Source organism: Ixodes scapularis, unplaced genomic scaffold (genome assembly GCF_016920785.2).
Source record: "Ixodes scapularis isolate PalLabHiFi unplaced genomic scaffold, ASM1692078v2 PGA_scaffold0__279_contigs__length_252992795, whole genome shotgun sequence".
Lineage (NCBI taxonomy): Eukaryota > Metazoa > Arthropoda > Arachnida > Ixodida > Ixodidae > Ixodes > Ixodes scapularis.
Window position 1 is genome coordinate 1,111,327 of NW_024609835.1, and position 14,239 is coordinate 1,125,565.

The following is a 14,239-nucleotide window of genomic DNA, read 5'->3' on the forward strand; positions in this document are numbered from 1 at the left end:
GCTCGTCTAATAAAACAACGCGGTTATACTGTACCCAGCGGATACACATATTGTTGAATGGTCAGGGAACCTTCCAGTTTGTTCTATTTTAGTGTAAGATGTATATTTCGCAAACGCAAAGCATGAAACATGATGCGCCAGAAATTCGGTGCCTGCAAGGTCGCTTCCCCACACGGAGGTCGGATCCAGCTTTGTGCACGTGACTGCTTCTCCGCCAATAGGACGTCATGGGACGTCATGCTGTTGGCCCTTGTTCCCAGCGCATGCTCAGAACTAGGTTTTATTTATCGTTTTCCAAGAACTGCGATTCCGACTGTGCGGAATGGACACTGAATGTTGTACCCTCGTGCATTCCTCGCAGGCAGTGAAGTCGTAAAGCTATGGATATACCCGTGCGCTTGTGAACCTTGAGCATCGATCAAAGCTGTGCACGAGCTATGTTCACTTCTAAAATGCCCAAAAATGCTGTACTTGAGCATCGTCCTGAGCATGTGCTGCGAACAACGTCCAACAAAATGTCACCCCGTGAATACGAAGTTGGCGGCGAAAAGAAAAGGAACGCGATACTCTGGCTTTACAAGCAGAGCCTATACAGTTACTGTATTTACTCGCATGATGAACACACTTTTTTCTCTAAAAATTGACCCATATTTGGGCACAGGGTAAAATCATTACACGGGGTAAATATTTTGCATTTACACACTTCGTGCAAATGTCATATTACAGTTAAACCTGGATATAGCAAAGTTGACGAATTCTCGAAAAACTTTGCTATAAAGAGGTTTTCGTTATGTGCAGTTTCAGCATAAAAATTCGGCAAAAAAATGCACAAATGAAACAAAAGTATAAGTGGAGGTCGACATCACCCAGAACATTTATTTGGCGGCAAAAAACTGCGTGATTTTGCTCTGCTGCTTGTCCATGAGGGACGGCAGCACAGAACGCTCGTATGAGATTAACGCAGACAATGCTGCCCCCCTTCGTCCAGCGAGCCCGCGGCGTGGCGTAAAACGTCAATCGCACCAACACTTTCTTCGCGGACGGCAAGTCACGTGTTGCATCGACTTCCGAAGGTCTGTCGTCGTCATCTTGATGTTGGACGCTTTCGACGAGCGCCTTATCTGACATCTTTTCGGTAGTGGCGGCGCAGTCGTCGGCATGCTAAAAGGCGCACAGCTGCATGTCGTCCGGCACTGCTCCGTTTGCGCGCAGTGAAACCCAAGCTTCGGTGTGATCGGGTGGGCTTGAAGGCTTCTCCTCTCCACTGCCAGTTTCTGGACATTCCTCAGCTGTTTCAACCTCTTTAGTTATCCGGGCCTTTCTGAAGCAGTTTGAGATCACATCCGCACTCGTTAGACGCCAGGAAGCTTCAAGCATTTCAAGCACACGGAAAATGTCCACTTTTGTCTCCCGCTGAAAACGAAGGTCCAGAAGAAGCCTTTGGATTAGCCTACGCCGGTAGGAGCACTTGACGCTGTTAATGATCCCTCTGTTGAGGGGCTGTACTAGCGACGTGCAGTTTGCGGGCAGATACTGCAGTTCAATGTTGGTCCGCTGGAGGCCTTCGACATGGTGCACTGTACAGTTGTCTACAAAGAAACAAACTCGGTGTCCTTGCTTTTTCATGTCCGCATTAAACTCCTTCAGCCAGTCGCTGAATATGTCTCGCGTCATTCATGCCTTAGCGTATGCCGAGTACATGTCAGGCATTCTGTGTGCCCCTTTGAAGCCCCTCAGTCAGGCACTCTTGCCGATGACCAGCGGAACCCGCTTGTCAGTTCCATCTGAATTCATGCACAGAAGAACAGTGAGGCGACGTTTACTCTGCTTGCACCATGGCAGACGCCTCCTTTCAGCGTAAGGGTGCGGTTTGGGAGCACCTTGTAAAATAGGGCCGTCTCGTTCCTGACAGCTTCTTCTCAACCCAGGAAGCGGCACCCTCGCTGTCCGCAGAGGACGACTCGCCGCTAATCATTCTGCCGACGATCCCATACCTGTTTTGGAAGCCTTGCAGCCACCCGTTGCTCGCCTTCAAATCGTTGCAACCCAAAATGCACGCATACTTCTTTGCCTTCTGCTGCAAAATAGCGCCGCTGATGGGGACATTTCGAGCCCTCATGTCCATAAACTATGTGAACACAGCCTTGACAACGTCGGCGTATGTGGACTGTTTCAGCTTCTTCTTGCTGCTGGTGTCAGCCTCCACTGCACTGCAAATCGCATCTTTGGCATTCAGAATGGTAGACAGGCTACTGGCCGCGATGCCAAATCTCGCAGAGACGTCCTTCTTTTCGCCTGCGGCAACGGCGTCTAAAAGGCTACCTTATCTTCAAGGGTCCATACTTTTCGTTTCTTCGTCAAGGCACTCACCTTTAGATCGACACAGTTCTTAGATGCAAGGACAAAAGAGTTGACTCGCACGTGCAAATCGCAAAAGGGCAGAGGAAGCAGTGAGGCGCAGAAGCCACAAGCGAGAAAAGCGTGGGCGGCGTATTTTCTCCAGGATGCAGGGCGCGGGAGGAGCCCGAGGAGAATGCGGCGCCAGAGGAGGTTCGCTTGGGAAAGCTGGCCGTCTGACGGCATTTTCGCTCCTAAAATTTGTATTTATTTATTTATTTGAAAATACTATCGGTCCTTTACGGGACTAGGATAGGAGTGGGATACATGAGGAAATTTAACACAATAAAGTAACTACAGCCCAACAATCAGTTCCACTCCTATCCTGGTAAAGCAAACACAGTTTCCTCCGTGGTTTGTTCTTTTTTTTCCTTCCATGGAGCTTTTCTCCTAGTGTCACGTGGTGCTAAGATAACGAGCGGTTTGGAGAGGACTTCTCCGGCAGCCGGCGCGAAGGCCGTGGAAAACCCACGAGCACGAGGCGAGCGCGGGCCCGCGAGCAACGGAAGATGGTTTGAAAAAAAAGGGAAAGGGCGCCGCCGACGCGTTCGGCCGTTGGGCAGTCCCTCCCCTCTCTCTCCGTGTTGCGCCAGCAGCACCGCAGCACCCCGCGGGAGCTCAGCAGCGATAGCATTGCCGCGGCTGTGCGCAATCACATTGTTTCGCGCTCTCTCGGCGGCAGGGCAGCCGCGCAGCAGATGCATGCAGCTGTCTATCAAGCTAAAATTTTTAAAAAATTGGGGCAAAATGTCTAGGTATTTGGCGGGAAAAATTCGTTATTTCCAGGATTCCTGCCGCTGCTAGTTTGTTAAATAGGGGTGAGAAATACAAATGCTTCTATGGAGCAGTGGCGGGGAATATAAAAACTTCGTAATATAGAGGAATTCATTTTTGGGAGGTTTGTTATATGCAGGTTTAACTTAGGTGCCAATATGACACGGCAAGGACTGTGGCACGTTTCCAGTGATGGAGGCGCGTCCACGGCTGGTCGGGGGCGTGCCACAATAACCATGCCTTATAAATTGCCAACCTTTTTAGGGCGCTTTTGGGGTGCCTTTTGCCGAAGGACAAGAGCCCTACGAAGCTCACCTAACATAAAAAGCAACACGACCAGACCGTTCTTAGGCGATATATATTGCTAGTATACAGCGGGCACACTTAGGTATAATCTGCGACTACACATATAAGAAATAAACGCATTTATCCGGAGTATGTGAAGTTAGGCCTAACCACTTTCACAATATCCACTGTCCGAAAGCAGACCACAGACGACGGCTTGTTTGTTGACATCAATGCATCCGATAGGCAAAGAATGTCCGGGACTCGGCAAATCCTCGACCCAAGCTTCAGCAAGTGTGCGCGACACTCGGTTTCTTGGTTGATCACTTCTGTAACTACCACAACTACGCACTTGCGGCCATTACGTGAGCAGCCTGGCTTGGCTTGGCCTGACCACTTGGCGGCAAAAGAAAACTGGCTTGGTGGCTTGCCGAGTTGGACGCAATTCGAGACTCGCAGGTCCGAAAATTGGAGGTGCGTCGATTACGGGAGGGGGAAAAAAAAGTCTAAATATTGATGCCCATTGTGGGGGGTGCGTTTATTATGCGAGTGTGTTTATTATGGGGAGTAAATATGGTTTTCAAGTATCCATTCTCCGACATGGCCAGGATCCCCTTGTCCGTCCATCTAGACACCTTGGAGAGCACAAAAGCAGAAGTTGCTGTCTCTGCTTTGCAGTGTTTGCCATCCGAGAGGCGGCAACGCAGAACCTCAAGAAGCTTGTGGAGAAGTTTGGCAAGGAGTGGGCCACCAACACGGTGATCCCCAAGGTGTTGACCATGTCCCGGGACCAGAACTACCTGCACCGCATGACCTGCCTCTTCTGCATCAACGTGAGTCATGGGAGCATGACCCCCGGGAGAAGGCACTCCACTTCTTTTGCTTCCGATGCCTTCTCCACCTTTGACTACACCCTAGCATCTAACCGGCTCCAGAGTTAGTGCCGTCCATGCTGGTGCCACTCAGCGATCCACAGAGCACCAATATGCACTATCTTCTGCTCTGTGTTTCTGCAGCGATGCTCGATGAAGACCTGTGTCAATATGCTCATTGAGAAATGAGTGAAAAGCGACTTTGTGCTGTCGAATGCGTTTCTGTTAGCTGCTTCCCTCTTGGGCAGGTGCTTTCCGAGGCCTGCGGGGGAGACATCACGGGCAAGCTGATGCTGAGCACGGTGCTGAGCCTGGCCGGAGACAATGTGGCCAACGTGCGCTTCAACGTGGCCAAGACCCTGCAGCGCATTGCGCCCATCCTCGATGCCCCGTGAGTGCACGCTGCCAAGACCTCTGCCGATTGGCCCTGCACACTTGAGGAGTCGCGATGCCCTGGGGTTCGCCAAATATTGCTTAAAATTTCCTCGCGAAAATTATGCATCGCTTATTAATAAGATAAAGGCCGTGCTGGTCACCGTCGAGGGGTTATTTATTGAGGTATGAAGCGTTTAAAGGGACACAATGCCTCCAAAATGTTTTTTTATTTTCTGCCAGGCAATTTATAATGGTGTCAGAAGACTACCCAAGCAATATCTTGCTACAGTGTCACATATTTTCAATAATGTAAAGAGACACAACTCCTTGAAACCGAACTAGAGAGAAAGGAGAAACGTAGAGGGGGGGGGGGGGGGGGGGAGGGGCGCTGTTTAGATTTTAGAAAGAATTGGGGTGCATGCTTTGTTTTCTGGGTTTCAAAACTGCGATCGATGTTTTTCCACTTCTTATCATCCATATTTTTTCGCTCTATTGACCTTGCACCTCTAGCACAAGTGGTACCCTTTGCACACCACCACCCTTCCTATTCACTCCTAGGCTCTCTAAATTTTACTGATTTAGTGGTCTTTAGTGATGGTCAGCGAGATAGTAGTTGCATCCATATGCTGCTTTTCAGTAACCAAAGTGTAAAATGTACAAAACTAAGCAAAGACTTCATTACCCAAAATGCTACGCACCTCACTTAATTAGGGCCCTTCGCAACGACTAATACGGCACGAGTGGTTTTTCTCTGCAACACATAGTTTTCACAGGAAGAGGTTGGCCAGCATTGGAGTGGAACACTCAATATATGGCAGCAGTGGCATACTCTGGCGAAACAAAATTGTTGGGCATTATTTTGAGTGCAGCACCTCTTTCCCAAAGTATGTCGGGTGATGGATGCACCTCTCATTTCTGTTTCTAAGATATGCTTGCTATTGTGACTATCCTTTGTGCAGCACTTTGCAAGGCCAGGTGAAGCCTTGTCTGGAGAAGCTGAACACTGACACGGATGTGGACGTTCGTTACTTTGCATCGGAGGCCATTTGTGGTGAGTTCTTTCGGTCTAAGGACTCTTTCCTTTGTACTGTTGTACTCTTTGTGTCACAGATATGGGGCCAAACCAGTTGCAGTGTTTGCTGAAATCTTTTGCATTTTGAAAAGAATCAAAACTTTTGGAAGATGAGCCTGCTACACTTGATCTAAAATTTCTAACTAAAAGATCAACTACACTTGCTAAGTGTAGTTGATCTAAAATTTTCTGGTCCTCTCATTTCTGACTCATGCTGTGACTGCATAGAGCAATTAATTTGTGAGGCTCGAAAGGCCCTTTAAATTGTAATCTCTCATTGCTCATGCTTAAGGTTCCATGTTCTCGGTATTTACCGGTAAACACCAAAAATTAACCCCCGAGGCAGTTTTCTTTGAATTGTTGAAAACGAAAAAGCCCCAAATTTGAGCTGTACTTATAATTGCATAAACAAAAAAACAAAACAAAAACTGCCAGTTTTACGGAAGGAATTTTCTACCCCTTTTTTTTCCTCGTTCACCCAGAACACTGCCGCACTGAACTGTTTTTATGGTTGTTCCTTTCTATCAAAACCACATTCCTTGCCCTGCCCCCTTCTTTATATTTTCTCCAGTAATTATAAAGTTGCTTTACAACACAAGCTTAATGCACACCAATTTCTCTCTTGCATTTAAATTGGACGTAGAAAAACACCGATTCAAAGGGAAAATAACCCCAGATTGTGAAGAAAAATGAATACTGAAAACACAGAACCCTACTTACGGTTTAGAGGGATGCGCATGTTATGCTTGTGTCTTTTGCTTATCTCCATTTCCAACTCACCGTATGTGTTCTTGCCTTGCAGTACTCCCCTGATGGGTCACTGCGGAGCCGGGCTTAGCAGCGTTCCACGGTCCCCCCACTCTCTCCCTTGAGCGCATTTTGGTGTCAAATAAAAGCCTAGTTGTACGAGTATATGTCCGTTTTTATTGGTCACGCCAGCCGGGGCCGCTTCTCACCCCTGGCTGACTTGGCTTGGCTTGGTTCTGGCCGTGGTGCGGGCGTTTCCTGCTTGGCAGCCTCTTCGTGCTGCTTGGGTGGGAAGTTTGCGGCCAACTCGGCGAGGAGCAGGTCCACTCGGCGCCTCTGGAAGATGCTCCCCGGCGCGTGCTTGGCGGGCGGCTTGGGCTGCGGCCGGCCGTCCGGAAACTGCCACCAGTAGCCACGGAACGGGTGGTAGCGGGCAAAGGACAGGGATTCATCCAGGGCAGCCTGTAGAGGACGGTTTGCTCAACTCAGTCGCCAAGAATTACCGCTCTGCTAGGGTTTTTTTCCTAGAAGATTCAGGAAACCCTTGTGGTGTATTTCGGTAAAGCTATACTCAATTTCGGCATGACTCGCCAACAAAAGTAATGGCCCAAAGGCAGAGCAACGAGAAGCCCTATGGGGCTGCACACCGATGCTTTTGATGCAACAATGTCGCACCCAAAGGAGTGTATGCACGGAAACTCCGTACAACGAAAACGGACCTCACTATAACAACCTACTGCTCCGACTACACCAGTGAGCAACTGTTCTCACGTCGTTATGTAGCTACTATCCTTGAATCAATGCCTCGCTCATTTGAAACCGGCCCACCTCTTGCACAAGGTGAGACGGCGTTTTGAATGAGCCATCCGAGTGCGGGGCCAATATAGTTTGACTCGCTGTTGCTAGCAGACGTGTCTTTCGATTCACATTTCTGATATCATTTCGAAGTTGAATAGCCATATGCCTCAACAGGTGCTAACATAGCTTAGGGACAATACTGTGTTACTAACTCCACGTGAAAGTAGAAACAGCCTAAAATTGACCGTTGAGGTCTCTGCCTTTGTTCTTATTGTATACACATTGCTGGTATGTTCAACCTAGAGCGATCGTGAAAAAGTAGATGTCTCCACCCGTTCGCGAGACGTGCACCCAACAAGATGGTTATAGTATGTCCGATGCTAACATGACGTTGCTCACACTGCCATCTCGTGACATGCCTTGCCTGCCCAGTGCGAACGAGGCATTAATCAAACGAGCATTTACAACAAAAACAAGACAACAATGCACGGAAATGAAAGCAACCTTGCAGCGGTTCAGTTTCTTGTGTACTGTTTAGTTGTATAAGTTTATCGCATGTTTAAATATTTGTTTCATTCGACTGATTCTGTGACTAACGAATAAATGTGTTCCATTCGGTATGTGCATTACATTCATTGCATTTCATTTCACTATGCTCGGCACATAGACGTCGCGCCTGAAACTCGTGCCGATGTCATATACACAGCCTACCAGTTTTCTTGCGTGTCAAACTGTTTCAGTAGCGTATGCGAAGTAGTGCTAAAGGCTTGTCCAAACAGGGCAGTTCAGAAATCTTGAAGCGACACAACTCCGACATAAGTCATGCGGTGGTCCACTTTTGTCTGTTTTTCTTTTGCCGGGGAGAAAGTCCCCTCCGTCAAGTTTGCTTGTGTCCTTCATGGGGGCCTTGAGCATGCTGAAGCTGGTTCAGACAGTCACTTGCATGCTCTGTTGGCACAATCGCTCAAGGCCTCCGCTGCTCTTCAAGCGCCAGAAATGGGAAAGGGAAGGGCTGTGTTCTAAATATTACCCAAATAGATCTGATTTACTCCAGCAGGTTGTGTCGGGAGATTACACAGATAGAGCAATGCTGGACGTGGGTAGGTCTTCGAACGCAAAGGTACAAACCTTTACTGGAATAAGATCAGGTAAATTTTGGAACACGGCCAAGGATACGAGGGTCCGACAGAACAGATAAACAGCATTGGCAGGTGGCGTGCGACGTCTAGTATGACCAGCACCGAAAAGCGGAGGAAATGAGGCGGAAAGTTGTGATGTCTCCTTGGTGGTGTTCAAACAGACATTGGACTGCCGGACTTCAACCGCTTCAACTTCCACAACTTTTGACGGAGTTGTGTCGCCTTATGATTTATAAGGCGATTTTTATGCCAGATGTGATATTAAATGCTGCATCACACCATCTTATCACCTCCGCAGCCTTCATATATTTAATTTCTCTCTCGGCTTATCATCTTGCACTGAACTCTGGTGCACGTTGTCTAACAAGTTTTGGTCGTCACAAAAATTGTCTTTCCACGTGACAAGATTTAAAGGGGATGTTTTTGAGCACACTCTTCAGCAAGTCAACCCCCAAACCTACACCAATGGGTGCGTCGTGAGCAACTTTAACGTGCACAAAGACTGGAACCACGTCATGGCCCCGATACCATCCAGCCCATCCGACGACCAACTCCTTGATGTCTTGGAGACCTCTGGTTACATACAGCAGTGCAGAGAGGCATTATACACCTCCCACAACCAGAACCCATTCTTCGACCTAGTGTTCACCAGCAGCTTGTCCTTGATTTAGAGCTGTACAGTGCAACCGAGTCTTGGTGGCTGTGATCACAGTGCAATAAGTGTATCAGACATATATATATAAATATGTACTTCCATCTTCCTTTCCCAATACAGTTGAGAGTAGCGCCCATGTTTGCCTTCTATCTTGTGTACGTCTTTTTAGCGCTTTTAACCATGGTTCAATGCAGTCAACACTAACTAGCCCAACAACAAGTTCTTTATAAAAAAAAAAGTATGAATGTGGGCTAGTATAAGGTTTATCGCTTCATGCACTTCAGAGGACATCGAGGAAAGCCGTCAATGCCTTTCTTAACACGCTCTCTCAAACTTCCCTGTGGTTAAAGACATAAATACTATGTGTTTTTTGTTTTTTTTTTTGCCATTCCGCTGGTTTTTGTACGGTCATCACCTCAGACTGTCACGTCGTCAGAATGGGAAGGAAAAATAAGTGCACTGAAGATTATACCCGCGAAGTCCGCGATTTTGAGGTGTGTCCTGACGGAAGTTGTAGCGAAGACCACGTATGTATATGTGTCGTTATTCTTTGAGTGATCGCAAATATCACAGCTACAAGAATCATCTGATCCGGTGTCTGATGGTGTTTCTTTAATACTCACCGAAAGAAACCGGTAAACTGTTTTGGGAATAAATATACACCGAAAAAAAACGAAAATTGAATTTTAAAATAAACACCGAAAAAAGTATGCCGAATTTCGAAAAAATAAAAACCGAAAACGCGGAACCCTAGATATAGGAAAGGAGGAGGCGGGAAGAAGTGGAAAGCGCGAAGTGTACGTCGGCCTTTAAGCCAAACGCAGGGGGGCTCAGCATATTGCCCAACACTTCCTCGAAAATGTCAGCAAATGCTCAAGCCCCCCCTGCCCCCCTGGTTCCGGGGTCCCTGCATCCTTTTGCAGAGAGCCCGGAACTGGGGGGGGGGACGGGGGGCGCTTGAGCATCCGCTGACATTTTGCTCCTCGCAAAGTGACTAACCTTGCCAAAAGTTAGTCACTTTGTGAGGAAATACAATTGTTTGCGAAACTTCACACTGCCCACCTGGACATGCTACTCCATCTGGCACCTTGCTCCATGGTGCTGGAGAAGGCATGTGCCGACGAGATGTATGAGATGTAATTGGACTTCATGCACGTTATTGAATGGGAGTGTGTACCCACAAAGACTAACTGAAGGTTTCGCACAAGCCCATGGATCACCGCTGACATCTTAGAGGTGGCCAACCATAAGCAAAGGTTATTTAGAAAAGCAAAGAAAACAGGAGATCCGCACATCCTCAATCTTGCTCGCCAAGTCCAGAGGGAGCTGAAGAAGAAACTATGTGTGCCTTACACAGCCTATGTACAGAAGATTGCAGAAAAGGCTGCCCCAAATCCAACACTGTTTTGGTCCTTCGTAGAGCGGCACAAAACGACTTCCTCTGCTCCTGTGTTCGAGAACAACAGAGAGGTAGTTAGAATGCCGCAAGAGACTGCCGCCATCTTCAGTACCTATTTTGCGTCCGCATGGACACAGCAGGACAACCCTCTAGCTCATCCCCATCTGCAAGACCTTCCCTCACCTCCCGAGCCCCTCGCACCTTTAGACATAACTCGGGAAGACACTGGGGAGGCACTGCAAGGTGTGAACCCGGCCCAATGAGCAGGGCCTGACAGTATCCACCCAGCGTTCTACAAGGCGTGTGCAAGAAAATTCTGCCCGATCCTCACAAACGTGTTCTCTGCATTTCTTAAACAGAGGTCAGTCCCACTCAAGCAGAAATCAGCTTTGGTTAAGCCAGTGAAGAAGGGAAACGGCACCTCCATAGCATCTGTGCGCTCAGACCGCCCTATCTCCATTACATCAATTGTGTGCAGAACAATGGAGCACATTATCAACAAAAAATACTAAATCAATTGGAGGGGTGGAGCCTGCTTTCGACCCACCAGTATGGTTTTCGACCACGCCATAGCTGCGAGCTAGATCTGGCTACATTGGTGCATCAAGAGAGTGAATGTCCGGACAACAGCATGGCATACGAGTTGATTCAATTGGATTTTAAACAGGCATTTGACAAGGTCGACCACAGCCTTCTACTACGGAAACTGCTGAGCATTGGCGTAGCAGGCAGGAAATGGATCGCAAATTTTTTGGCAGGCAGAAGCCAGAGAGTTGTATTCAAAGGAGCCAAGTCTGAGGACCTAGAGGTAATCTCAGGCAAACCCCAAGGCAGCGTATTGGGCCCGACCCTCTTTAAAGGGATACTACAACTAAATTTCGGCGCTTATTTTATACATTCTATACATGTTCAAAGGAGCAGTATCACATCGAACACACCATTATTTTGATAAAAAAAGCCATTTACAACTCCCTGTAACGCCGAATTAGAGCGTAGCTCTTGAGGAGGGGGGGAAGGCGCGGAGGGGGGTCACATGACCTCGGGGGCCACGTGACGTCAGAGGGAGGTCACGTGGCCTGGGGGTCACGTGACCTTGGGGTGGGGGTCACATGACCTTGCGGTTACGCCGACGCCGCTCAAGCCGGAAACGGGCGCCTAAGAGCTGCGCTCTAAAAGACACGAAAAGGAATTTTAAAACAAATTAAATGATTAGCAAAGAGCTCCTGGTGGATGTCGCCAAAGCCTTGTTTGTAATGCCCGTCAAGGAACCTTGACAGGTAGTGACAACAACTGTCTCACCTAAAACTATTCATGCTTTGAGCCTGACGTCGTCCCGACAGCTCTACGGCCAGCACAAGAAAAGGGGGGAGGGGGGGAGGAACTCCCCACTCAACAGGACACTCTTTTGTATGTCCCAGATGTTGCTATTCTCCCTCTACAAAATTACAAAAAAATTAACCTGTCACTCAAAATTCACACAAAAGCAGCTTTAGTTGCGGTGGCCCGATCACTGGCGTGCTTCGATTGTTTCGGTGGCTGGAGTGGCCAGGGCATCCTGCCTCGCCGCAGCTTTGCTTATCCCAAGACAGACTACGTCCCAATTGTGCCGGATGTGATGTGCTTCTGCTGACTGCTCTCCGAGCACTTGCCAGAGTGGGCCGTTTTCAACGAAAAATACAGCCATCAGGCTCAAAATACAAACGTGCTATTGTCATTTACGGATATTGTGGGTCATATTCAGCCTATTTCTGAACACGACGGGTATATTTCGAATTTCGTTGAAGTATCCCTTCAACATCTTCATTAATGATGCGACTCATTCTCTTAACTTGATGCCTTTTCTATATGCCGATGATCTAACACTTCATCTGTCCATCAGGGGCATGGGCCCTTACAAGCAACTATAGGAGGGCCTTTGCAAGGTCAAGAATGGTCTGTGACAGACCATACCGACTGCCCAACAAGGCCAAGTGCTCTGTGATGCTAGTCGTTACGACCCGACAGCCCCTGCCCCCTCCAGACTTGACTATCAGAGACACACCAATCACAAGGACGCAGCGAACGAAGCTCTGCTTCGTTCGCTGCAAAGATGCGGATCTAGCGTAATGTTAGATCCGCATCTTCATTTTTCCTTTACATTAGCGAAGTGCTTTCTAGGGTATGACGCACGCTGGACTTTGTGCAACGTGTATCAAGGGAGACTGGCCCGAAGGTACTGCGAAGTTTGTAAACTGCGCTCGTGCTTCCGCAGCTTGAGTACTGCTCGTCTGTATGGACTTTCAGGCAGGTCACTATGATTGCTTCTTTGGAAAGCGTACAACGGCAAGCTGCCTACGCTATCTTGCACCGCCGCCAGTCGCCACTGCTGCTCCCACGGTACAGAGATATCGACACCTCCGAACTTCTCAGAAATGTAGGGCGGAACCACCTGTCTCTTCAGAGACAGGTGGCCTCGCTTCACCTCCTAGCTTGCATGCGTAACGGCACTCCTCTCTTGGCCTATGTGAGCAAGAATCACTTTGGCGGACTACAACCACTCCTCGGACGAACAGAGCATCACAAAAGTATGCTCCTTCCTGGAGCCACCGAGCTCTGGCACTCCCTCCCAAGCGAAGTCACGCAAAAACCATTTGAAAAAAAAAAAAAAAAGAGCACATAAAAAAATTCTGTAAGTGTGCAACCCTCCACTTAAAATAACTATGACCTTAATCCAGTGTACAGTTTCAGTGTGATTTACTATTTCTTTTATCATTATGTGTCATGTGAATAGTTGTCAATTTGTCTGCATTCATATGCTCGCATGTACTGAAGGCTACATCCGTAGTCCCCTCCCAGTACAACTAAAAGATCATATAAAACAATTTTCGTCGCTCGTCGGCAATGAGGTTCAGCCTTTACATATTCCAGACACCGGGTTCTGTCCGGTGCCATTTTCAGCGTTCGTGCGAATGGCGCGTGATTTGCTGGGTTTTCGGAAGCGACGAACATGCGCCTGCTCGACTGTGGGTTTGTAAACCCTGGAACGGTGCAGACAGACCTGTAGCCTGTGCGCAGTGGCGAGGAGGCGAGAGTTGAGCACGGCACCCAGGTCGGGCGCCTGATACACGACGCCCGCGAGCACGTAGTAGTCCGCCAGCGGGGTGACCTGGGAGGGTGAGTGGCGGTGCTGCTTGCGCACCACGTACAGGATGGGCTCCTGGGCGTGCAGCAAGATGTACTCCAAGCCCGTCATCTGGCTCAGCTGGTCGGCACTCAGCCGCTGCATCTTGACTATCTCGTTGTTGCATGTGCGGTCGTAGAACGGGTTGCTCCTCTCCGAGAAGTAGTCCATCACGTTGCCGGGCTCCAGAGCCTGGATCCAGGCTGTGTCGTGCCACGAGATGCCCAAGGGGCATTCCTCCGACGCCGGACGAGCCATGGTTCGAAAACGAACACCACTCGCCACGGCTCTCGCACGCGAAACAAGCGTCCACCAGCGAAAGCCGGGAAAGCTGGGAAAGCCGTAAAACAAGAAACCAGTGTTGTAAAGTCGTAGGCCGGAATCCGTCTAAAGTGTCTAAAGAGCCGCAAAACAATATTTTTAGCCATATATTTTTCGCATTATCGAACGTTCTTTGTATTACGTATTACGCGAATTTATTATCCATGGAGTTTTATTGTGTTCTCCTGACAATCTGTTTACAAACGTTTGCCTTCGATTTAGTGTTTCGGTTTCGGTCTTGTTTG

The 14,239-nt window shown here is 48.5% G+C and overlaps 2 protein-coding genes across 2 annotated transcripts in view; one reads left to right on the plus strand and one right to left on the minus strand.

Annotated features, from left to right (window-relative positions):
- LOC8026807 (serine/threonine-protein phosphatase 2A 65 kDa regulatory subunit A alpha isoform) overlaps positions 1-6,687 on the plus strand; it is a 22,027-nt gene extending 15,340 nt beyond the window's left edge. Inside the window, exons 10-13 of the mRNA XM_029978228.3 lie at positions 4,135-4,289; positions 4,577-4,719; positions 5,663-5,754; positions 6,578-6,687. Coding sequence (XP_029834088.1) covers positions 4,135-4,289; positions 4,577-4,719; positions 5,663-5,754; positions 6,578-6,588 — 401 coding nt within the window. The 3' untranslated portion in view covers positions 6,589-6,687. The remainder of the gene's footprint in view (positions 1-4,134; positions 4,290-4,576; positions 4,720-5,662; positions 5,755-6,577) is intronic.
- Positions 6,680-14,026, minus strand: LOC8026806 (mediator of RNA polymerase II transcription subunit 6). The gene is made up of 2 exons (XM_029978237.2): positions 13,551-14,026; positions 6,680-6,984 (listed from the first exon to the last, which is right to left on the minus strand). Exons 1-2 carry the CDS (start codon positions 13,929-13,931, stop codon positions 6,706-6,708), a joined length of 660 nt encoding a protein of 219 aa, XP_029834097.1. The 5' UTR covers positions 13,932-14,026; the 3' UTR covers positions 6,680-6,705.
- Positions 14,027-14,239: the final 213 nt, after the last annotated feature.

What these genes read in the sequence shown, in the direction of transcription:
- LOC8026806 (XM_029978237.2), bottom strand. Translation starts at nt 13,931, where the DNA reads ATGGCTCGTCCGGCGTCGGAGGAATGCCCCTTGGGCATCTCGTGGCAC. An exon ending in CCACTGCGCACAGGCTACAG is followed by an intron (nt 6,985 to 13,550) that starts GTCTGTCTGCAC and finishes CGTCCTCTACAG; the next exon opens with GCTGCCCTGGATGAATCCCT.